Below are 25889 nucleotides of genomic sequence, written 5' to 3'. Positions count from 1 at the left end.
CTCTTGGAGAGGAGATGGGGGCTGCATACCGAGAATTTTACCAGCCCTCTTAATTAGGTTTTGGAGTTGTGATTTAAGTTTAACGGACAGGTTACCAAACCATGTAGTGATGCCATAGCGGATGATGGATTCAATGGCTGCCCTGTAGAACAGCAGCATGATGTTTTTTTCCACTCCATGGACCCTGAGCCTTCTCAGAAAGTGCAAGCGCTGGTTAATACGAGAACATACAAAATCAACTTGGTTGGCCCAGTTTAACTGAGAATCAAAATAAATTCCTAAATACTTATACGATGTCACCTGCTCTACTCCATCCCCATGGATCAGGATCTGACTGTGATCCCCCACAGACCTAGGATCAAAAACAATTTCCTTCGTTTTTTTTACATTTAGAATGAGGTTCTGCTCCTCACACCACTTCACAACCTCTGCTAGCTCTTGTTTGTACATGTCAACATTTGAAGTTTTAAACAATAAACTGAGTATAACTGTATCATCTGAAAACTTAATTATATAATTGTTGGGATACTGATTCTTCAGATAATTGTGAACTCACCAGAGTCACTGCTGGTCCTGCTGGATTTGTCAGCGTCTTTGTCCGCTTGGTTGTTTCCTCCTATGAACAAACATTTCAAACACAAATGAACAGTTGGACACATTTGCTCAGTGTTACACTTACAGGACTAAACAGAGACACTTTGCTTTCACTCATCTGTAAATAACCTGTCAAGATATGAAGATTTATATCATCAATTAAAATGCTATGTCTCTTTTTTCACTTTGGAAACAAACAAACACAAACAAACAAACACGATATCTGAAGTCCATTCAGTATAGCTAAAATACAGAGGTTACAGCCTGTCAAAGTGTAACTTTTTTTTAAAGGCAAAAACTTAATTAATTAACTCAGTTAATTTGTGCAAGTTTGTGTCATATTATTAAAGGGATAGTTCGGTTTGTTTGAAGTGGGGTCCTATCAGCTAGTTCGATACACTAACTGGAGTAGGTACAGTGGTCTGCAGGCTGGGCGCAGTGTGTAACGAGACCCGGTACTCAGAGCAGCAGCCTAACCAGCTTTTTCTCTGTAAGTACGTGGGGTCAACAACTAAAACGTAATTTAGCCACCTAAAACACCTAAAACAACGCCCACCTAAACAAATCGATATCTGTGTACATGCACGCTCTATTTTGACAATTTTCAGCGCTTTACTTTTCCGCCAAACAGCAGTTTCATTTGGCACTGCTTTTTCTCCCAACCGTACAACTACCGTATTCCTCTGCTAAAAGCCAGCACAGAGCACAGAGCCGCGGTTTACAAAACAGGAAGGCTTAGAAGAGAGACAAAACACTGACTTACTTTAGAGACAACAAGTCACCTGGCCTCTCTGGTCTGGGACGTTTTCCACAATTTATCCTGGGAATGGTGAAAAAGGTCTGCAGGGCACCCCTGCATTTAGGCAGCAGGCGCATCTCTCTGCCTGTTCACTCTCTGCAAAAGTTCCTCTTCTGTATTCTCTCTGGTTCATAATTGTATCCTCTTGTCACCAAGGTGAATGGCATATCATCCTCGCTATCAAAATCACTCATATTTTCGTTTGTGTATTCTATTTGTTGTGTCTTCACTAACAAACCGGGAGAAATAAAATAACCCAAAATAACAGCTGATCTGCGGAGTAATCCAGTGCTGCGGCTCTGTGCAGGCTTTTAGCGGAGGAATACGGTAGTTGTACGGTTGGGAGAAAAAGCAGTGCCGAATGAAACTGCTGTTTGGCAGAAAAGTAAAGCGCTGAAAATTGTCAAAATAGAGCGTGCATGTACACAGATATCGATTTGTTTAGGTGGGCGTTGTTTTAGGTGGCTAAATTACGTTTTAGTTGTTGACCCCACGTACTTACAGAGAAAAAGCTGGTTTGGCTGCTGCTCTGAGTGTCGGGTCTCGTTACACACTGCGCCCAGCCTCCAGATCACTGTACCTAATTAAGTTAGTGTATCGAACAAGCTGATAGGACCCCACTTCAAACAAACCAAACTATCCCTTTAAAGTGGTAGACTTTTCATTTGGGAATTCTTCACATGCTGGGGTTGTAAATGAATGGATAACATTAGCAAGTAGAACACAGGTAGAAATTACGTTACCAATTAGTATGGTCAACTCGCCTGGGCTGCCTGTCACTGTGAATCAATCAAACAAACAAACAAACAAACAGATGTTAATCTATCTACAGGAGGTATCATCTATTAATCCAGTGATATCAATTGGTCACAAAAAAAATACCCTGCAGTGATCAAGTTGGCAGGTAGGTACTATATGACAGACAGGCACAGTGGACATCAAACCCCCGACACACACACACACACACACACACACCCACACACACACACACACACACACACACACACACACACACACACACACACACACACACACACACACACACACACACACACACACACACACACACACACACACACACACACTCACACACACACACACACACACACAATCAACTTAGACTAAAAAAATGACTTTGATAGAAACAATGGAATTGATTGGAATAAGTACATAAACTTTGGTAAAATGGTCATTTTAATAGTGTTTATTCTGCCGGTTAAAGTCGGAGGCAAACTGTTCCATCTCTGAAAGTCAGATTTGGTTTGAGACATTTTAGGGGGGTGAAATTAGCAGATAGAAGCACAGAAAAAGACAGAGTGATGTTTACTCCAAGATATTTGAACCCTGATTGAGAAAGGTGAAAAGGCGTGATGAGTTCATTAGGAAGCACGACGCTGGTCTTTGATGATGTCACACTACAAGACTAAAGACGGACCAAATCATTTTATTATCGGGCTGAATTCATGTAGCCCGGCATAAGAGTTCACACCTGAGTCATCGTTGCCAGAGCGACTGCTGCCAGCGCCAGTGCTGCTAGAGGAAGTGCTGCCAGTGGCAACGACGTGTAATCCTAATGGAGAAACAGTTTCACAGTAATTAACAGGTGGAAACATTTGCTCACTGTTACACTCAGAGGATCAAGCACAAACCCCACAAACACCACTACAAAAGCTGCTTCTTTCTTCAGAGGTAAATCGACTTTCATACCCCCCAAATACAGAAACTCTTCACTCGACACCTATTATAGGTTGATTGAAAGTGATTTCTCCATCATCTGTAACAAAAAGAGGGAATACAAAGTGACTAACAACTTATCCAAGGAACAACGTGATGCACTTAAAACCCTGAGTGGAGACAGTACCTTGATTGTCCAGAATGCAGATAAGGGGGGCGCCATTGTCATACTAAACAGACACTCCTACGACCAGGAGGTGAGAAGACAATTGTCCAACACGACTTTCTACAGGAAACTGGATGGTAACCCTACCAATGACATGAAAAAACGGATTCATAATAAACTTGACATTCTATTAGAACAAGGTGTCATTACTAAGCCAGAACACTCATTCATGACTGTCAACTTCCCCATCACCCCGGTATTCTATACTTTACCCAAAATTCACAAGTCATTCACAGACACACCTTTAGGTCGCCCCATTATTGCAGCTATTGGTTCACTGACTGAGAAAATCTCAGCTTTTGTTGATTACTTTTTACAACCTTTAGTGACTACCCTACCCTCTTATACCAAGGATTCTATGGATTTTATTAAACTCATTAAATCTATCAACCATATAGAAGATTCACAACTTTTGGTTACTATGGACATTGAGTCATTATATACTAATGTGCCTTTTGATGGGGGCCTCCGATCTGCTGAACATTTCCTGGACTCAAGAAATTAACTTAACCCTGACACTGCATCTCTGCTGGACCTTATAAAAGAAATTCTCACTTCTAACTTTTTTCTCTATGGGAATGATTTCTTCCTCCAGGTGTCAGGAGTGGCCATGGGCTCCAAAATGTCACCCAGCTTCGCCTCCCTTTATGTGGGTCTCTTCGAAAAAGAACTGTTCAACCAACAAGACCTTCCCTACCTCCAAAACGTCTCGCATTGGAAAAGGTATCTTGACGACGTGTTCTTCATATGGACAGGACCTGTGTCCGCACTGCAGGATTTCCACCGGTTCATCAATTCTAGAAATAAACATTTACAGTTCACAATGTCCTTTGATTTAACTAAGATGAATTTTTTGGATATGTGGGTTATAAAAGAAAATAATTGCCTTAAAACTGACTTATACCGTAAACCTACCGATAGAAACTCTCTTCTCCATGGCTCCTCATATCATCCCACACCACTCAAAAAAAGTTTACCCATTTCTCAATGTAACTGGATCAGAAGAATTTGCAGTTGAAGACTTCCAAACTCAAATCAAGGACCTTGAGACCAGATTCAGAAAAAGGGATTATGAAGAGAGCTGGATAAAAAATGCTACTACACGATTTTCCAATGTCTCCCAGACTCAGTGCCTGGAGTCCACTAGACCTAAATCTAAAGAAAACAGAGTGGTCTGTGCCATACAATATTCCCCTGTCTCCAGAGAGATTGAGAAAACTATAAAAAAAACATTGGCACATCATTGATAGTGATCCAGCACTCAAGGCGTGTTTTCCCAAACCGCCTTTGGTGGTCTATAAAAGGCCCCCCAATCTACGGAATATGTTGGTGAGGGCAGACCTCCCACCTATTCCACCTGCTCATTTCCTCAGCTCGATCCCCTCTGGGAATTATCCTTGTGGCCGGTGTCAACAGTGTAATTTCACTTATAAAACCAATTGTTTTTCCCATCCCCACAGTGGTAAAAAATATAAAATCAAAAGTGTTATCTCATGTTCCACTGTCAATGTTATTTATATGCTGCATTGTCCATGTGGACTTTCATATATAGGCAAGTCTCTGAGATCACTCAAAACTCGTACCTCTGAACACCGCAGCACAATCAGAAACAATGTAACAACTAGCCCGGTGGCTGTCCACTTTACCTCTGCAAAACATTCTGTATCCACTCTCAAATACATTGGGATTGAGGCTCTTAAACTGCCACGCAGAGGGGGTGACATTAATAACTTGCTACTCAAAAGAGAATTATTCTGGATATATACATTGGGCACTATGGCCCCAAAAGGCCTAAATGAGGACTTTGATATGAGACCTTTTCTATAGAGGGTGATGTAATCCTATACTCAACCTGGTATTAGGATGTCCCTACTGTGATGCTCTCTCTCTATTGTTCTCTCTCCCCTCTAGTGGTGATCTCTTACATAAGTGGTATTTTTGTATTTTTTTTTAAACTTTCTACTAATTACTATTTGTTTTAAGTAATAGACTAGGTCCCCATTTCTGCAAATGTAATATGTTGTGGTCAATGAAGTCGCCTCCAGGGATGTATTTACATGCATTTTTGTATTTGTTTTGGGCCTCTTTCAAACTTTACTTAAATACTTACTATAATATAGAGCCCACAAACTACTCCCCTTTTGGGTGACATGTAGAATTATTTCTGTCCTATTTGTCTACACTGTATATATATACTGTTAGAATCTATACATTTGTGCCTAGAATAACCTGTCTTTTTTATGTGTGTACATTTTTATTTTAACTTTACTAATTACTAATTGCTGGACACCTGGTGATGTCATGTATATTGATACGGGTATTTAAGACGGCGTCTCTCTGCCACTCCAGAAAGCGTCTTGAGGAAGGGCCAGTGTGGCCCGAAACGTCACGCTGTTTTTGCAAATAAAAAAAACCTAAACGGGAGCTCCTCGGTGTGCGGATTGTTTCTTTTCTCACTGTAAGTACTCTTGATCCAGCACCCAGGCCCAGTGTGGCCTAGTTTTTGGATGTGCGTGTCCCTACCTATTTTTTGCACTACTCCATATCAAAACAAGAGATGAGGCTCCACTCGTCATTGTTTATATAGTGAGAGGTAACAGTCATGTACGATTCCGTTGCCATGGATGTCCAGGTGTCACAGGTGATGCTGCTGACTCTCTCTGCTGACTGCAGTTTCATTTTGATGCTTTGTTTCACAGATTTATACATGTTTGGGATTATGTCTACAGTCAGATGTTTGTGTTACACCATAATGTAGTGTGGTCACTGGTTAGATTTTTCGAGTACCTTCAGGAGCCTTTTGAAGCCTTCATTTTTCACATCAGAATACGGGCGTATATCCTTTCATACGAAAGTTGCCTCGGTTATTTTTAGGGCACGTGGAGAGTTGGCTGGTAATTCTAATGAATCATTCAGTCTATTTTGTTTCAGTCCAGACGGCTTGTCTTCAGATAGCAGATCTGGGCGATGTCTCATCACAACGTGGTTTTGGATATTTGTTGTATTCCTGCAACACTTCACACACGGAGCTGCTCAGCTGATCTTACAAATCGCTTTGCTTTTGTCAAGCTCGTTTTTGTTCTTGAATCCGAAATTGTTCCAGACATATCTGCCTTTAGGGGTTGCCGGCATCCGCCATGTTGCATGTGTTGACTTCACCAAGAGAGATCGCTTTGCGCATGCACGAAGAACGAGAGGCAGAAGCTGGTGGTGACGTGAGGCTGCCGGGGATAAAGTTCACGGGGGAGGGGGGGGGGGGAGGGAGTTGCGGAGGGAAAAAATCTCTGGGCATATTAATCGATATCGAGGGATTAAAATAAAAATTGATTAAAAATCGGAGAATCAATTTTTTTTAACCCTGCCCTAAATATGACATCATCAGAGATGAGATGTTATGACATCAGCAGTGATGTCACACACGATGCAAGTCAAGGCTATATCAACAACGCATACTAGTGCAAGTTAAGCCACGTTTGTCGTTTGCCATGTCCAGATATATGCATCCCAGTGATCTATTATATGTCGAGGAGACTCAGTAGTTCAATGCCACGATGATCAAGCAGGTACAGAAGCGGACGTCAGCTCCATGGCAGAGACGATGAGGGCGACAATTATAACTACTACAACTAACACAACTATATCCCAACCATCCAATGTAGCATCCAGGTTATGGGTTCGCGGGACCTCCATCATACTCTTAACGAGTGTGCCTGAGACAATGCAAGCTAGATACGAGCCAAGCTCATTCCCACCAGAGGAGAAGGTTGGTTGTTCCTACTTAGATGTCTGGTACATTCCCGGCTCCAAGAGCCCGGCCAGATCTCTCCAACACAAAGAGAAGGCAAGAAGACCAAACTGTACAAGCCATGGGTTGTTGTCAACAAGAGAAACAACTGCATTCTAACTGTGAACTGTACCTGTATGGCTGGGTAAGTTAACTAGTTTCATATCATACCAGAAACTTCACTCTTGCTTTAAAACAGCCTGCTGCAGCTTCTGAATGTAAATGTTCAAAATTTTGATATTTCCCAAATTTCGCAATATTTCCGAAAATCGGCCCAATCCGGCTACTCCTCAGGGTTAATGTGTATTATGTAACAACTGTTTACTAGAACCAATGTTCAAATGGCTTGCAACCAAACACGCCTACGGTTCGCATTAAAAGGGGTGTGAGTTGACGGGATTAGGTAAAACTTTAGTCCTTTTTTGACAGCTTTCCAATTCTGGCATCCCACTGCACAACACGAAGACATGTCTAGCTTATCTAGCTTCCAGCCGCAGATCTGCTACTTCCCAGAGCTGCACGTACTCTGTCTTTCTACCTCCGTCTTGCGTATCTGACGCTGCGTGATGTCAGTGTGACGTAGTATAGTTCACCTTTACTGTGAAAATAATAAAAAATAAATAAGTAGAATAAATACAAATAAATTGCAGGGCGGCTGTAGCTCAGGAGGTAGAGTGGGTCGTCCTCCAATCGCTTTGGATAAAAGAGGTTGGTGGTTCGATCCCCGCCTCCTCCAGTCTGCATGTTGAAGTGTCCTTGGGCAAGATACTGAACCCCAGATTGCTCCTGATGGTGTGCCAGCACCCTGTGTGATAGCCTGCCTCCATCGGGTGCATGAATGTCTGTGTGAATGGGTGAATGTACCTGCTGATTGTAAAGCGCTTTGGATAAAAGCGCTATATAAATGCAGGCCATTTAAAATAAATGACCAAATTACAATTTCTCTGGCATTTCCTCCTTTGTTGTTGTATCGAAAACGTACTGAACCATGAATTTTGAATGGTGAAACGGTTCCTACAGTCAGATGTTACCCAAGATTCCATACTAATATTGTTCCTTTAACAGGTCTTACCCGTGTCATTCTGCCTCATGCGTGCCTTCAGGATGTCGATGTTGACTTTAGACCACTGCTCTTTGCTCTTGCGGGACCGTGTGCCTTTATCCCAGTAGTCTGCGTCCAGCTTCTCCTTCATCCAGTCCTGTTTGGGAACCTTCCTCTGGCTCGTGCTGTCATAGTGTCAAAGAGGTGGGTGTTACAATAAATTTGATCTTATAATAACCATAAACAAACTCCACCTCTCAGACCTGGTTCGTATGATCCCCAACAAACCACACACAACAAGAGCACTTCCAAAATATAACAAGTTTTATTACAAATAAATTATAACACTTTATGCCACAAATAACACTGTCACTATAAAAATAAAGACAAGATGGCCATCAATGAGAGCTGAGAATGGTTGAATTTGATAGTTGAAAAAATAAGATAAAACAGCGATGAATAGCGGGAAAATAACGGACCTGGCAACCCACCCGTTTTGCTGGCAACCCTCCCAAAATGAACCCAAAAGTAACAGATTCACTGCAAGCAATACACCTCCATAAGTCACTTCAAAGAATATATTCGTTTCACTGCAAGCAATACACCTATATAAGTCGTTTCAGGAATATATTCGTTTCACAGCAAACCGGTATATGTTATACAATACAGTATTCGTGATAAAGATCAAGCCCACTGCAACCAATCAAACCAAGCCCTAAGGCAGTGTGGAAAAAGGGGTTTAAACTGGGGGATCACAGTAGCACGGTGTGGCAGAGCAAATCCAATCCCAATCACATGCTATTTCAGGAACAGAATGCTGCAATGTAATTAATTATGAAACTACTAAAATTATTACATTGATGGCCAGCTGATTAAAATGGCAAGCAACAGGACATACAATTATAACAAGCCTAAAATAAATAGCTATAGCTATTATATGATTAAGAAGAATATTTGGTCCGGCCCTCAGGGCTCCCCCTCCCTCTCCCCCCACCTGTCCCAAAGTCCGATGCACAGACTGTCAGGCTCCAGAGTAGGCACTCACGTGACCAGCAATATGTGATTGTCCATCCAAGAGGGAACGAACGTTCGATACGGGGGGGGGGGGAACTGGCAGGGTGCGTCCAGGTGGCAAGCCGAACACGCCCAGCGGCGTACCGGACAGCAGCGGCCGTCAGCGGTCCTGTAGTCCCGTCCCCACACACACGAGCAGTCACTGGAGGAGAAAGGCGAGCAGGGTCAGTACAGCAACTTAATTGAAACTAGCCCACTCACGCTGAATGCTGGAGACAAGGTTAGACCGTTCCTTTTGGGTCGGCCTAGCGAGCGTTGTCTCCACACCCGGGAGTCAGGTGTAGCGGCGGTGCTTCTGTAGAATGGCGAGCCGTCAGAGGGGCGCCTCGGCGGGGAACACACAGGCCAGAGCTGGAGGAGAAAGGCGAACAGGATCAGAGCCGAAACTCTTAATGAAACTAGCCACTCACTCTGATGCTGGAGACAAGGTTAGACCGTTCCTTTTGGGTCGGCCTAGCGAGCGTTGTCTCCACACCCGGGAGTCAGCTGGATAGCGGCGGCGGTTCTGTAGACTGGCGAGCCGTCAGAGGTGCGTCTCGGCCGTGGAGAGGAGGAGGACGGAGGACGTCGGGACCACCAGGCGGAGAAGACAGTGGCTGCTTTGCGGGGTGGATCGGCGTGCGTCTCGGCGGAGACCAGACGATCCGGTTCGGTGTGGCGTGGAGAGCGAAGAGATCAAACCAAACAAAGAGGACGCGCCCTTGCTGACTTCCAGTATTTATGCCCACGGCTGCCAATCTCGTTGCCGCCATTCTGACAGCCTTCCGGGTCATGGCACCTGTACAGGTAAGAAACACAAGAAACATCCTCCCCTAGTGGCACCCTCCCCAAGTTCAAGTCCATAAGTCTGCCACAGCCACCCTGATCACTCATTGCAGTCTAAAACATACAGTATGTCCACCTTAATGACAGTTCAACACAGCACGCAATATAAATATTTGTTCTCCCCATCCCAACAGTACCAAGTCATAATAATAATTATTCTATACATGTTGCCCCGCGACAATAGGTGACAGCAGCTGGAGAGAGGGACCGTAATTCGCCCGTGGCCGTTCTTCACAACAGAGCGTCAAAAGTATTTTCTTGAAAAAATGTTTTTTTTTTTTTTTTTTCCAATAGTACAAAATATATTATTTGAACTATCCATTCCATATAAAATGAAGACGTTTTGGGGTCATTAAATGCGTTAATTTGGTAAAATAAAAGTCCCTGTTTTGTAAAGGAGACGGGGAAAGAGCCAGGCTGTGTCTTGGATTTGCATAAGTAGTATCGATTGGGTGTCGGCCGGCCTTTGTTTCTATCTGCCAATCACGGCGCGCGATAGGACGCGCACCAGCATAAATATTCAGTAGCCACCGGGGCTGTACACAACATCAACATTCAACAGCTGACTGAGACTGAGACAAGATGGACAAGCACCAGGCGAAAATGAGGAAGAATGATTCTGCCGTTGCTGCTCTCCTGAACAAATTCACCATTCCAGGTGGAATGGACAGTGAAAAATTGATGAATTCGTATGTCCTGGATTACATGACCGGCGGCACACAGGGCGCTGGTGAAAGCGACGATGAGGACGATGAAGAATATTTTCCTGAAGACGTGGTGGCAGATCCAGACCCAGAGAACGAGGCGGAGATCATGCCCGACAGCGCAGTCATTGAAAGCGTGCAAGAGATTTTAACATCAGTGGATCCCATAACCGTGGACACAGATTATGATCAGGAAATCGAGAAAATACGAAACTTTGACTGCAAATGCCAGGCCAGGCGTAAAGAGAACTCTATTCACCAGCCAATCTCCTGCAGTAAGAAACTTTGTGACAACGTCATTTACAACACGAGGCTGGATTACTCTGCTATGTCGCCAGAATGTAGAGATATCGCTATTATGGCTGTGTATCACGCTTTGACGAATGATTCTGACATGACTCAAGCCACAAAGCAAGTGAATAAAAAGCGACAAAAGAACCGAACGCAATACATGGTTAAGGCGACTGTTGTTTGCCGTGAGACCTTCTGCTTTGCGTTTGGGTGAGTTTCATATCTATCTTAACTCGTGTGTGTGTGTGTGTGTGTGTGTCTGTCTGTCTGTGTGGGTGAGATAGTGTGAGAGCGTGCCCATGTTTACAGTACAAAGATAGTATGTTGCAAGAGAAGCGTGTAGAGCTGCCATCTTCATGGCATTGTTGGTCATTGTCAAAATGGCGGCAACCTATGTGTGCAAACGTGCAGACCCGCCATGTTGGGTCGTCTTTGTTTGTTGCGCGCCAAAATGGCGTTTGCGCTATTGTTTTTCAGGACTGAAATTTCGACTCTTGCATTAAATACTCTTTGTAAGCTGATAGTCGCTAGTGTTATTCTAACCTTGCAAACAAACAAGATTTAGTTTATTGAAAGAGTTTATTGAAACAGATTGAAAGTTTTGAAACAGTCTTTGTTATATATCGTGACATTTATAGCCTAAGCAAGGGACAAACATTGCAAACTAGCTTAGGCTATAATGTCAGGATAATAAAGACTGTTTCAAAAAATATAAATCTGATTATTAATGTTTTATTTTGTTTATTCCAGCATCAGCACAAAGCTTCTGAAAGCGCTTATCAAATCCTACAAAGAGAATGGATTGGTCCCATGGCAGAGGAAGACACAACCACGCACAAACAAGAATTACCTCGGCTATGATGACATCAAAAGAGTCGTTACATTCATAGCAAACTATGCAGAGGACCACGCTATTCCTTTGCCCGGTCGTCATGCCGCGCATAGAGACTTTAGTGCTAAGCTTCTGCCAACTTCTGCCTCTAAAGCTTCAGTCTGGCGCCTGTACAAAGATGCTATGGAACAGCTTGGTAAGTTTGTATTAGTCTCTCTCTCACACACACACACACACACACACACACTTCTATTGTCATAGTTATGCAAACATTCCGCAGCCTTCTCCATTCCAAACCTCTGACCCAATAAAACATGCGACATGAAGTGTGTGTGTGTGTGTGTGTGTGTGTGTGTGTGTGTGTGTGTGTGTGTGTGTGTGTCTTTAACCATTAGGCTATTCTATGTGATCTATTTTTGATAAGTAAAGTACAGTGATGCTCATAAAAACATTGTCTTTGCAGGGCAGCGTGCGGTTGGCGAGTGCAGCTTCACAAGGCTGTGGAAGTCACTGGTCCCTCACATTGCAAGCACCAAGCCTAAAACGGATCTGTGCTGGCAGTGCCAACAAAACAACGACCGAATCATCCAGAGCATCAACAAACCAGATGAGTTGAAATCTGACAGTGTCAAGAAGCAGCATGTGCATCTCGACTCTGTTGCAAGGGAGCGAAAACTTTATCAAGAGATGACTGCCGCCTGTAGAAAGACCTGTGACGAGTTGCAGCTGTCATTTGGGAAGAACAAACCTGCAACCAGGCCGATCACCATGCACTACAGTTTTGATTTTGCACAACAGGTGAGAATACATATTTATCTTATCACACCTCTCTCTCACACACACACACACACACACACACACACAGATTACAGTTTGTATTTCATCTTTTTCCTATCTCTCCGTCTCTCAGGTGCACTATCCGGCTGACCCGCAACAGCCTGGGCCTGTCTATTTTTTGACTCCACGCAAGTGTGGCCTTTTTGGTGTCCACTGTGAAGGCATGCCTAAGCAAGTGAATTACCTGATTGATGAGGGCATGGCATCAGGCAAGGGAAGCAATGCAGTCATCAATTACCTGCATCATTTTTTCGGGAACTATGGAGTTGGAGAAGAAGATGTGGACCTTCACTGTGACAACTGCAGTGGGCAGAACAAAAATAACTTTGTTCTTTGGTACGCCGCATGGAGAACGATGCACAAACAACACTTAAAGCTGAGCATTCACTTCCTGATTGTAGGCCACACCAAGTTTGGCCCCGACTGGTGTTTTGGACTGGTCAAGCAGTGTTTCAGGAAGCGCAAAGTCTGCACTTTGGCCGACATCGAAAAGGTTGTGACTGACAGCTCTCCTGTGGCACATGTAAACATCCCCCAGCTTGTCGGACGAGAGAATGGCACTGTGGTTGTTAAAACGTATGACTGGCAACAACACCTGACAGAATACTTCCGAAGACTGCCACAGATAAAGAGTTACCAGCACTTCAGGTAATTATCATTCCCATTTTATTTTATTTTATTTTATTTTATTTTATTTTATTTTATTAAGATTTTAAATGTGCCATTTCTTTCTTTTACAGCTTTGATGCGCAGAGACCTGGTGTGGTTGTCGCCAGAAAACACTGTGAAGCAGAACCAGTGGAGTTTCAGCTGCTACGCAACGTAGATGCCCGTCCGCCATTAAAGCCTCTTCCTGTACAGACTCCGCCTGGACTGGACATGGCCAGGCAGAAGTATCTTTTTGAGAAGATCAGAGAATTCTGTTCTGATGAAGCACAAGACATCACATGCCCTCCACCTGCATGTCTACAGGCTGGGAGGCCTCGCTAGCCAGCCTGAAAAAAACCAGCATTCAAGACCCGGCCCTGCTCCGGGGGGGTTTGGCAATGCCGCAAACGTTTTTGAGCTTTTGAAGTCAAAGTTCTTTTGATATTTTTTTACTTAACTTTTAGTTAAGTAGGACTGGTGGTTTAGTTAAGAATGTCATACGAAACCGACCTGGATAGCAAGGCACTTCCTGTCGTGTCCTGTCGTTTGTAATTTTTTTTACTTTTTACTTCTTTTTTTTCTTTTTTTTTGGTGCATTAACATTAAGGAAATCTATACGGATGTCATCCAATCAATGCTGATAATGTATGCTAATAGATAAAGGAGTGAGGATAATACAGTACATGCTTTGAATTCCTTAGTTTTAGCTATGCAGTGTTCTAAGCAGACCAGATGGCATGCAGCAGATGATAGAACGCTCATCCATAAGATACTTGAGACTTGACTTGGACTTGTGACCAAAGACCTGAGACTTGACTTGGACTTGTGACCAAAGACTTGAAACTTGACTTTGACTTGCAAAAAATGACCTGTGAGCATCTCTGGTATTACTGAATATTGGTTTTATATTAAATGCCTTTTGTTATAATAAATGCCTTTTTAGGATAATATTTTTGTAGTTTATTTTCACATTTTCACTGACTGAATGGTATATGTTTTCTGCTTACAACTTTAAGGAAAAGGTCATGGTCATTTAAGACAATAGTTCTCAAACTTTCACATCAAAACTTCACCTAAAAATAGACCGCAGACCCCCATTTTTGCTTTTAGATATTTTAATACAGAAATGTATGACACCCATGACCATCTATTATTCTGTTACTTATGGATGGAATAATAGTGGAATAATAGTGAAAATAAATTACCCACAGTTGTGTGCACTCTCTCTCTCTCTCATCTGTCATTCTCAGTGACAGAGACTGACTGCTTAATGGTTTGGGAGTGGTCAATGTAAATGAGGAGCCATTGTTAACTCCCCCCTGCCTGGCTCATCCAGGTGTGAAAAGTTCACAATCTTTGAGAGTGGTTTTCTCAGGTTTCTTCTCCCCAGACCTTCCCAGATTGTGAACAATCAAATAAGCATAGCTCCCTCAATTTTTTTCAGATTACAATGTGTGACACATCATTTGAAAGCTTACAGTCTGCCATTTCAGAATCTGTAAAAATCAGAAAAATGCCCTCGGCCTAATTGAGGGTCAAAACACCAGCTGGTGTCACATTCGATCATCCGGCCGTCCAGCATACCCATGGCTGTGAACTGGTGGATGCCAGGGAGCTGGACGTCCTTGGAGAAGGCAATGTAGATATAGTCAAGTCAAGTCAAGTCAAGTTTATTTGTATAGCACATTTCATACACAGTGGCAATTCAAAGTGCTTCACATAAAATGGTTGACAGGAAAAGAAAAGAAAAGAAGAGAGTAAAACGGACATTTAAAAGCATCACAACAAAACTTAAAAAAAAGAGTATAAAAAGTGCATTAAGCAACTTCATTAAGCACACAGGAAAATAAACGAAAAGAAGAAATAAAAAGGACATTTAAAAGCATCACAACAGAACTAAAAAAAAGAGTATAAAAAGTACAATAGGCAACAGGCGCGGCAGTTGCAGAAAGAGCTAACTTACTCATTGGGTTTGCATAGTAGCTGTCAGCAGTTAAAAGCGACGGTAAACATAAAAGTCTTTAGTCTATTTTTAAAAGTAAGTAAGGTTGGGGCAGATCTGAGGTCTTCGGGCAATTTGTTCCAGCTAGCAGAAGCAGTGGGTAAATGCAGCCTTCCCGTGATTTGATTTGATCCTAGGGACAGTTAATAAGCTGGACCCTGGCTATTGCAGTAGTCTAACCTACTATAAATGAAGGCGTGAATTAGTTTTTCTAGATCCTGTCTGGACATGTATCCCCTAATTCTTGCTATATTTTTAAGATGATAAAAAGCAGATTTTCTAATTGACTTAACTCATTGAGTGCCATGGACGTCTTTCGACGTCCAATTAAATAGTGACGTAGAGTGCCACGGACGTCTTTCGACGTCCAATGCGTTTTTTGACGGTGGGACGTCGATCAAAGCCTTCCGCATTTCCTGTACAACTATTGTAGCTATTGGAGGTCTATAACCTATTTTACAGAACCCTTAGGTGGCGACAGTGCTCTCCAGGTTAACAGAAAGGCAGAGAAAAACAGAGAATAAGTCGTTGGGGAAACGGAAATCGCATCGCATCCGTATGCATCGATATGCATGAAGCGTTTTAACGTTAGATGTGCCCGCAGCAGCCAATCTGCTCCCACAATTGAGCTCCTCCATGTCCGCTGCAACAGCCCATCCGCATGATCAGCCGTGGAGTTATTATTCTCAACTGGAAGCATAGGAGCCGGTGACAAGCACACGCGGAAGGCTGTAAAAAAGCTGGATGTCGCGCACCCTTCACAGTGCAGAGCAAATTCAGCAGAGAGCCACCTCCCATACAGAGGAGTGTGCAGTTGAGGCGGGGCGGGCGGGCGGGGGGGGGGGGGGGGGGGGGGGGGCACGCAGAGCAGCACACAACACTGACCCAGACAGACCCAGGCAGCAGGACAGGGTTGGCAAACGCAAGCCAGAATATCCGATGCCCACCAGCAGCAAATCAAGAAAGCAAATAAGCTGCAACCAGCAGCGCACGCAGGGGCCAGCGCTGCTGGTTGCAGCTAAAAATATTATTCTGCCAAACAAAATTCCCTGGCCTTCACTGTTTTATTGAAGGAAATTATTTTTGAGGTGTGACTACATCAGAAAATTAGCTTCAGAGTCAGTGATGTGTTTGAAATGTTTAATTTCACAAAAGGGCCATTATCTCTAGCCTGACTCCACCAGACGGGGGCGGCATTGTTCCACAAATTCACAATCCACCTCAGTCTGGCCCTGGCCTCAGAGATGCATTCAAACCGGCCGCCACACAGGCGCACCAATCAGCGTGAGCTAGGGGCGGGCTTTAGGCGAGACCGGGTGTGACGCCACCGAGAGGCGCCTCTGCGTTTGTAGTTCTTTCACTATTCAACATGGCGGCGGCTACCGAGGCTAGCTCCAGTGTGCTAGTCAAACATTCTATTCAAAACAATAAGCTAACATAAACGTTAAACACTTGATCTTACAGTGAGTACGAAACCGTAACTGTATTGCTGTAATGTTATCAACTATGAACGTTAGTAAACAAGACATTGTTGTAGAATTTGGGGAGATAGCCTTCAGACCGCTACGCTAGGCTGGGATAACTTATTAGCTGTAAGGCTGTAATGGCTAACGGCTAGCCATTCACGCAAGTCACAAACACAAAGCCCTTCTCACTCTCACCACAGCCCAGTAAACATGCAATCTGTTAAACCATCATTTTTGTTCCAAATCGAAATAAATCATAACGTTAATCAAAATGCCACTGAATTATTAGCTAATCAACACAGAACTGCAAAGATCAGTGTGATGTATTGTCCCTTTACTGCTAGCTGAAGTGTATTCTGCTATGATTGGAATGTTGGCTGCTGTTTAATAAACCACGTTAACTCACGTTGGTGTCCGAGTGACATATTATGTTATACAGGCGAGATTAAAGATCTCAGGATACAATACAACAATCAGTTTATCTGATATTTTCCCCCGCTTGCATAAATTATACTGTGAAGTGTGAATATAGCTCTAGCATATAGTAGTCCTATATGTCTGATATTTTGGAGCTGTTATTCGAGAAATTGGTTTATCGATAGAACATACCGGTAGCTTAAGATTTTGCACTTGTACTTTAGATAGGGGGTAAACAAACGTCATGGGAGCCAATACTAGGAATACGGTATATCAACAAGGAACCATTCTTAAAGTTAGAGATTATATCCAAATACATGCTGCATGGTGTAACCAGGGTGTTTTTCCTCTTCTCTGTTGACGTCCTCTGGGCTCCAGGCAGCTCCCTTTCGCAGATTCATCTGACAACATCTTTATGCATTTACATCGTCTTATCATTTGACCCAATCGTGCCTCAGCAGATTATGTAACAACAACACCACACACGGCCGTCATTTCTCCGTTTAATTTATTATTACAAAAGTAAGCAAATAACATTCTCCAGTCATGCGTAAATATCTACCATTCCACTGACACATATGCTAAAATTCACCAGTTAAATAGTAGCGTTAAATCATTATATTGTATCAAAGCATTTGGTTGTTGCCATGATCATAAAGGCTAGAGAGCGTTGCGTCTCCATGACGTTAGCCGTCCAGGGTGCGTGCCACTCGGTGTCATATCGTGTCATCAGTTCCCTGAAGAAACGAACAACGATATGTGTTATGAATGAATCGCTGTTAACGTTAACATTAATCATCAATCATCAGACGTAGCACCCCAACCTCCAAATGTTGCTATCGTTAGCGTAACATCAGTTAATCCAATCAGTTACATTTAACGTGCAAAATGGCCTACCTGCACTTCATCCTCAGTCAGACATCTGCAGTAATTCTTCTTTCTTTTGGCAAATTGAATAGTCAATGGTTGCACCCAATATTCACCTTACAAAAACAGCAAAAAATCTGCGACCTCCATGCTAACTATTAGCAATTGTAGTCCTAGCTGATCAGGCGCTGCTACGTCATGAAGGGAAGTCGATCTGATTGGTTGGCGCTGGCAAGCCCAGACGGTGACAGACAGACGGTCCATCCAATCACCTGCCTAGTAGCTTGAAAAAAGTGACCGCCCTCTTCAGCAATGTAGCTTGGCCGAATCCAGATGGATGTTGTTTGTGAAACAGATATTTGAAGCAAACTCATCGATCTGGCAGCGTCAGGTTACATTATCTCAGCTTCTAGAAAAAACTGCTCTTTTTTGTTAAATCAAGCTATCTTCTCCGGCTGATAACTAAAGAACGGAAAATGATATCAATAAACCTGTTTTTGCTGATGATAGAAAAGAGTCTCATCGTTCTTTTTGCGTGTTCATTGTTTACATAGTAATATCACACAATATTCTGTGGGCCTCGAGAAATCACTGAAAAAAGCTCTGAAACTCTGGCACTGGCAGCGTCCGTTCTCCAAAAGTGGCTGGCACTCAATGAGTTAATGTGGGAGTTAAAGTTGAGATCGGAATCAATAATAACTCCAAGATTTTTGACTTGATCCTTAGGCTTCAGGGATCGAGACTCAAGGCGTGCAGTGATTTTAAGCCTTTGTTCTTTGGGGCCAAACACGATCACCTCAGTTTTGTCTTTGTTTAGCTGTAGGAAATTCTGGCACATCCAGTTATTTATTTGATCAATGCACTGGCACAATGATTCTATGGGAGCATAGTCAGCTGAGGAAAGAGTTATATACAACTGAGTGTCGTCTGCATAGTTATGATAGGCTACTTTGTTTTTTTGCATAATTAGGCCTAGAGGGAGCATATAAAGGTTGAAGAGAACGGGCCCCATAATGGATCCTTGAAGCACCCCACAGGTCATCCTAGTTAGGTCAGATGTGTAATTGCCAATGGAGACGAAGTACTTCCTGTCTTGAAGATAGGACTTGAACCACTGGAGGACCGTACCCGATAGCCCAACCCAGTTTTCCAGTCTGTCCAATAAAATTGAGTGGTCAACAGTGTCAAATGCAGCGCTAAGATCCAGGAGCACTAGAATCGAATTTTTGCCTGAGTCTGTGTTCATTCTGATGTCATTTATGACTTTAGTAAGCGCGGTTTCAGTGCTGTGATGGGGGCGAAAGCCTGATTGGAGTTTATCTAGGAGATCATTTGAGGTTAGGAATCTGAGTTGTAGGTAAACAACCTTTTCAATTATTTTGGCTATAAAGGGGAGATTAGATATTGGTCTGTAGTTACTGATTACCGATGCATCAAGGCTACGCTTTTTTAGTAGGGGTTTAATAACTGCAGTTTTCAGGGACTCAGGAAAAGTGCCGGTCACAAGGGATCTATTAACTATTTGCAATAGGTCCGACGACAGACAGTTATAAACGCTTTTAAAAAAGCTTGTTGGAAGGGTATCGAGACAGCACGAAGATGATTTAAGGCCTTGCACAGTTTCCTCTAAGATGTCGTGGTCGATAACGCTGAACTGGGACAAATTTATCGAACTAGGGATCTGCGGGTAGGATGATGTCACAGCATTTCTTGGTGTGGAGCCACTAATAGCCTGCCTGATATTAATACTTTTATCCGTAAAAAAGGCAGCAAACTCATTACATTTGACAGTAGAGAGGAATTCAGGTGCTAGAGAGGTGGAGTCAGTCTATCAACTGTGGCAAATAGAGTGCGTGCATTGTTCACATTTTTGTTAATTATCTCGGAAAAGAACGATTGTCTCAACCTTTTCAGTTCGAGGTTGTAGGAGTGAAGGCTTTCTTTGTAAATATCATAGTGAATGTGAAGATTAGTTTTCCGCCATTTACGCTCAGCTTTCCTGCAATCTTTCTTTTTGCATCTAACGGATGCAGAATTTCGCCAGGGTGCTTTAATTTAGCCAGACAGCAATTTTAATCTAACAGGCGCCACACTATCAATAGTATTCAGAATTGTTGAATTGAAGTTATCAAGAATCTCAATGACAGAAGCTGATGTGGAAGGAGATAAAGAAAATGTCTCCATAAACAGCGCGCTGGTGCCTGCATTAATGTCTCGTCTTTTAACGGTTTGTGACCTATTAATGATCTCAGGGGAGATTTCCATTTCAAAAAAGACACAAAGATGGTCAGACAACGCAACATCAATAGTCGACACAGAGGAGGACTTGAAGCCCCTAGTAATAACTAAATCCAGGGTATGGCCTCGGTTGTGAGTAGGCCCTGAAACATGTTGAGACAGATCAAAAGTATCAAGTAAGATATTCAGTTCTTTGGCAAAATTATCCGTCAGGTTATCAATATGAATATTGAAATCCCCAGCAATAGATATACAGTCATGTTCAATGAAAATTAAGGAGAGAAGATCAGCAAATTCAACGAGAAAGCTGGCTGAGTATTTTGGTGGTCTATAGATATTCAGCAGTAACACAGTGGTTGAGCATTTCAGAATAGCAGCAAGGTATTCAAACGATGGAAAGTCTCCAAATGTTACCTGCTTACATTGAAACATATCAGAAAAGACAATCGCTACTCCCCCCCCCCCCATCTTATCAGCTCTGGGAGTGTCAATGAAGCTATAATTGGGCGGTGCTGATTCGGACAGAACAGCCACTCTGTTGTTCATATCGAGCCAGGTTTCGGTGAGGAACATTAAATCCAGATTATGACTGGTAATCAGATCACTGATGAGGAGAGATTTATTTGACAGCGACCTAACATTAAGGAGTGCGACTTTAATATTTTTTTTTTTAGAGCCTGGAACTTGTATCGTTTGCTTCACAAGGGGAATGGCGATTAAGTCTGATTTAGAAACAGATCGTGTTGGGGGGAAAGTATTATGTCTGTATGAAATCAAGACTGGTATCGAAGCATTGGATCGATAGACCAATAGTGGTTCCCTCATATAGATGAGGGAGTGTTTCTCTGAGAGTCACAGACAGGGAGACAGACAGAAAGACAGACAGAGACAGATGGTTAGACAGACAGACAGTTAGACAGGCAGACAGAATCATTAATATCTATGGAAAAACACTGGGAATAAATGAAGCATTTATTTGAAGGACAACAATTTATGCCAAGAAGATGACAACAAAATTATGTTCTTGTATTTTTACATCTCATTACTTTTACTTCCTGGGAAACACAGTATTGTTATTGATGACATCATGCTGTACCAAGAAGCGCAAATAAAACTTCCAGAAATAAATCGGGTCTATATAAGTCAAATCACTCATCAAAACATCTTAGCCAGATAATGGTCATGGCTTTGAAGTTATAGCATCGGTTATCAGATACTGTCATTTCCTTCTCACAACGTCATCAAATTCACCATTGATTAGTCACTTTAAAAGTTGATGATGGGTTAGGGTTATACTCTTTTTTAAAGTTTTGTTGTGATGCTTAAATGTCCATTTTATTCTCTTCTTTTATTCTTTTATTTTCCTGTCAACCATTTTATGTGAAGCACTTTGAATTGCCTCTGTGTATGAAATGTGCTATACAAATAAACTTGACTTGACTATATGGTATCATTGTAATCCTTGACCATGAAAACATAGGGATAGACATCTCCTTTTCTGTGTTAGCATGTGTGGTCCAGGAGATATGATGCAAACTACATAATTTGCTTATGGCAGAATTAAAATGGCCGCCACAAGGTATTTTTGCGATGGCTCAATTTCTGAAACTGTACAGGGCCCCAAACTATAAGGTACCAAGTTTCATGCTTTTACGAAAAAGGGAACATCATTTTCACGTATCATGTGGACTAATACACACAAATCAGGGTTTTATCATTTATATGGGGGTAGTTTGTTTACAGAGTGATAACTATCCTTAAGCTACCAAATCGGCAGGGTTATCATACCAAAATATAAACTAGAGACATGTAGGAAGACAAAAATAACAAAATCATGCGGTCACCTCAGGTGGTACCGATTTCTGCATTGGCCCATAACAAGGAAATAGAATAAACTGTTGCGCCACGTTTTTCACTTCCTCGTTTAGAAATGTCTGACACTAAACAGTCAACTCACCGCCTCCCGCCGGGTCGGAACCGAACCACAGCTGGATCAGACACATAGACCTACAGAACCAGGCCCGGGTTGTCCACGGGTACATGGCCACATAGCGCTGCTTTAGAAGTCCCAAGATGTTGCGTTCAAAACACGACAGTTTAGCAGAGTCCAGTCCAGTCCATATAGCGAATATAAGAAGTTCCGGCAAACTTTTTCAAAGTAAAAGAACGAATCTGCACAATTATAGAGCAGACAGAGGCGATTGAAAAATGATTATTTTCCAGATTAAACTAATAAACTAAGCATTTAAATGAAGCTATACAATACAAATGATGTTTCTGTACGACAACAACTGTTTCAATAACATTGAGAACGTTTTTCTCAGTATCTTAATAGATAAAGTTGTTCACTGGAGTGCATATCCTTTACAAATTGCACACTGGACAGGTTTGTGTTCAAAATGGGAGCTTGCCAAACATATGCACACGCTCGTGTAGCCGCAAAACGCGACTATTTCACTCGAGTAGCTCTCCCATCATAGTCGCGCTCGCCCGACCCCTTTATCGAGGGAAAGTTGCACATTTAGCGATCTACAAGCTTCAAACATGCACCAATCACTAATATAAACTACGCACCTTGTTGCCACGGATGTTGTCGAGAGCATGCTCTCATTTTCAAGGGAGCCCTGTTACAATAAGAACAATGACAGTAGTTGCATGTTTACAGACAACAGGTAAAACAAACAGGATAGAGGTAAAAGTACATCAATCAAAACAAGAGCATTCATTGTGCAGGGTACTCTCGCGGAGTACTCTAAAAGATTCTAAGGAGACTATTTTGGTCCAGTTTTAAAGGTCCTATCCATAAGTTCTAACTATTACTGACACCGGTGGCCGTCAGAGTAACTGCAAGCAGCGTGTGAACGAGCTGACGCGCGGGCACCATACTCGCACGCAGGGCCGGCGCCAGGATGAAATGACTGAGGGGGCTGTTATAACTGGCGAGGGGGCTGATTTTTTTTTTTTTTCGATTTTTTTTTCTTTTTTCTTTTTAAATATGATATTTTTATATCGTAAAACATAGGTTATATACCCGCTATGCCTATTTCTGGACTTTTTAACCATAATAACCTCTGAAAAGTGCAATAACACAAGAAAGACTACTATTCAAAATCAAATAAAACATTTATTTCACAGCAGCAGATTAAGGCATTAATAGAGGTTCAAGGGTTCATAGGTTCAAATTTAATAAATAGCTACATCTCTGACACCTTGTGACAACCAAAGCACAGTAAATAGCGCTTCCCTGCCAATTCTGAAACAACAGAGCTATGTTTACAGGGGGTAGCCTACATCAACTTAAACTGATCAAATTTGATGAAGACTGCAGAAACAGCAGCCTAAACATGTCAGGTACAAACATTGCCTAACTGGCCTGTATAGATTAACTGTTCTTAAAAAAAAAAAAAAAAAAAAAAAAAAAAAAATTAAGTGAGGGGGCCGAAAATTGAACTGAGGGGGCTAAGCCCCCTGAGGCCCCCTCGTGGCGCCGGGCCGTCGCACGCGCACAAGCAGCTGCCTGGCAACCGCAGACTGTTGGTTGCTTTGTAACGTTAACTCAACAGTAACGTTAGGCATTTTTACGACTGTTACATTCATTATCAACACAAGACGGTAACGTTATTAGTGGGGCTGGGTCTATAAATATAGCTAAATCTATTAGTTAGCCGCGTATAGCATCAAGCTAACGTTATAATAGGCAGTCTCACCACCGCAGCTAACTGCAGTCAAACAATAATGTACCATGACCATAAGCATAACGGTAGTAATGTTACGCATATTTGTGACTGTTGCATTACTTCACACAAGAGTCAGACGGTAATGTTAGCGGAGTTTCTGACCAGGTGGTAAATCCATTAGCAAGCAGCTAACGTTATCTGGTCAAAACCACATTACAGCAGCTACAAGCAGCAAGGTCCCTCCATGAACCGAAAACACAGCCCAGACTCTAGTTTCCCCCCGATGTCGGTCATTGCTGCTGTCTGGCCAGACGGGCTTCACTAGATAAATATGTATTTCCTTTTGTGTGTGTGTGTGTACTTTTTGCTGGCGTCTGTGTTGTTTGCTTTTGCTGGCAGTTAGCGACGAACGTAACGTTAGCCACTTCCTGTTAGCCGTCTTCTTCGTTGGTATTTCCGCCGGAGCCATGAGGACAAGGAGCAGGCTCGTGAACGCGCAGAACGTCACATCCGTCAAATTTAAAGTATAACCTGCGACCAGCATGAAAATCCTGCAATATCTTTGCAATGGGTGAACGCAGAGAGACGCAGCTGGGCTCGTTTTTTAAGTTACGGAACGGCACATTCACTCATTAGTAATAGAAAACACGTTGTGAAAAATTATTTTCCGGCCAAACTTACGGATAGGACCTTTAAAGTGTTCTGGAGCGTGTTCCATTTGTCAGAGGAAAAGGCAGTCGTTCCTAGTTCAATCCTCACACGTGGAACAAACAGTGTGCTTGATAATGTGTTCGATAACAAGTATTGCTCAGACTGATGAGCGAGGACAGGTATGAAGGAAGCTTCCCAATCAAGGCTTTATAAATAAATAAAGTGTTGCTCCCTTCGAGCCGTCAGAGAGGGCCAGCCTACCTTTTCAAATAAAATACGATGCGTAATAAATCTATCACCCGTTATAAAACGCAGGGCACTGTGATACACCGCATCAAGCGGTTTCACGATGGTAGGTGCTGCATGCATATAAACAATATCACCATAATCAAAAACAGACATAACTAGTGATTGTACAATGGACTTCCTGGTACAAAATGAAAAACAGGACTTATTCCTGTATAAAAATATATATATCGGTTCCATCTAGCGGGAGGTCTTGGCAGGGTCGGACTAGCTGGAGGTCGGACTAGCGCCCGGACCCTCCACTGGGCCACTGCTGTGCTTTGACACTCGCTGAGGGGGGCAACTTCTGATTGTAACGTTACGTAAATTTAATTCATCTGAGACCAATTCAAGTCTGAGTAATATTCACTCCCGAGAGCCCGAGACCGATTCCATTCCGAGTCACACAACTCCCGAGATACTCAGACTCGAGTCCGGTCTCGAGTGCTTCAGCTCTGATGATTTTAGGGTATTTTCTACAAAAATGGAAAGGTACCTGCATACCTGGATGAACGACCAGAGGGACAAGAGGATGCACCGCTCCACCCGAACGAGGAGCGCCGAGACCGCCGAGACCGCCGAGACCTCGGATCAGCGAAACCAGTGACCAGGAAACGAGGGACCAAGGCAGAACTAGTGAATCCTCGGCTGATGAGAGCGTTTTTGGGGGGAAGAGGAAAGCACAACTACACCCCCCATATTGGATACACACCTTAAATACAGTAGAGCCCAATGCTTTGAATGAAGTACTCGATCTGAGCCCTTTTTTATGATGTATTAACACTTATTTTTTTGTACCTGCAGGTGACTTCTTTTATAGGGAGAGATGAGGCACTAGATCTCCCCAGGTACGGACCCCTTCCCCCATATACATAAGAAAAAGTTGAGGTATTGCATTACACCTATGCGGTACCTATGGTACCTATGCTGTTTTGTGTTTTCATTGTTACCAATTT

At 42.7% G+C, this 25889-nt stretch overlaps 1 protein-coding gene across 1 annotated transcript in view; it reads right to left on the bottom strand.

The window, feature by feature from the left end:
• LOC310785525 (H-2 class I histocompatibility antigen, Q10 alpha chain-like) overlaps positions 1-23237 on the bottom strand; it is an 87815-nt gene extending 64578 nt beyond the window's left edge. Inside the window, exon 1 of the mRNA XM_083646644.1 lies at positions 22278-23237. Within this exon, the coding sequence (XP_083502770.1) occupies positions 22278-22362 (85 nt within the window). The 5' untranslated portion in view covers positions 22363-23237. The remainder of the gene's footprint in view (positions 1-22277) is intronic.
• Between the last annotated feature and the right edge of the window lie 2652 nt (positions 23238-25889).

The sequence above is a fragment of the Poromitra crassiceps genome, assembly GCF_964638095.1.
Source record: "Poromitra crassiceps genome assembly, chromosome: 11".
In the NCBI taxonomy this organism is placed as follows: domain Eukaryota; kingdom Metazoa; phylum Chordata; class Actinopteri; order Beryciformes; family Melamphaidae; genus Poromitra; species Poromitra crassiceps.
This window is presented reverse-complemented; position numbering and strand designations above follow the sequence as displayed.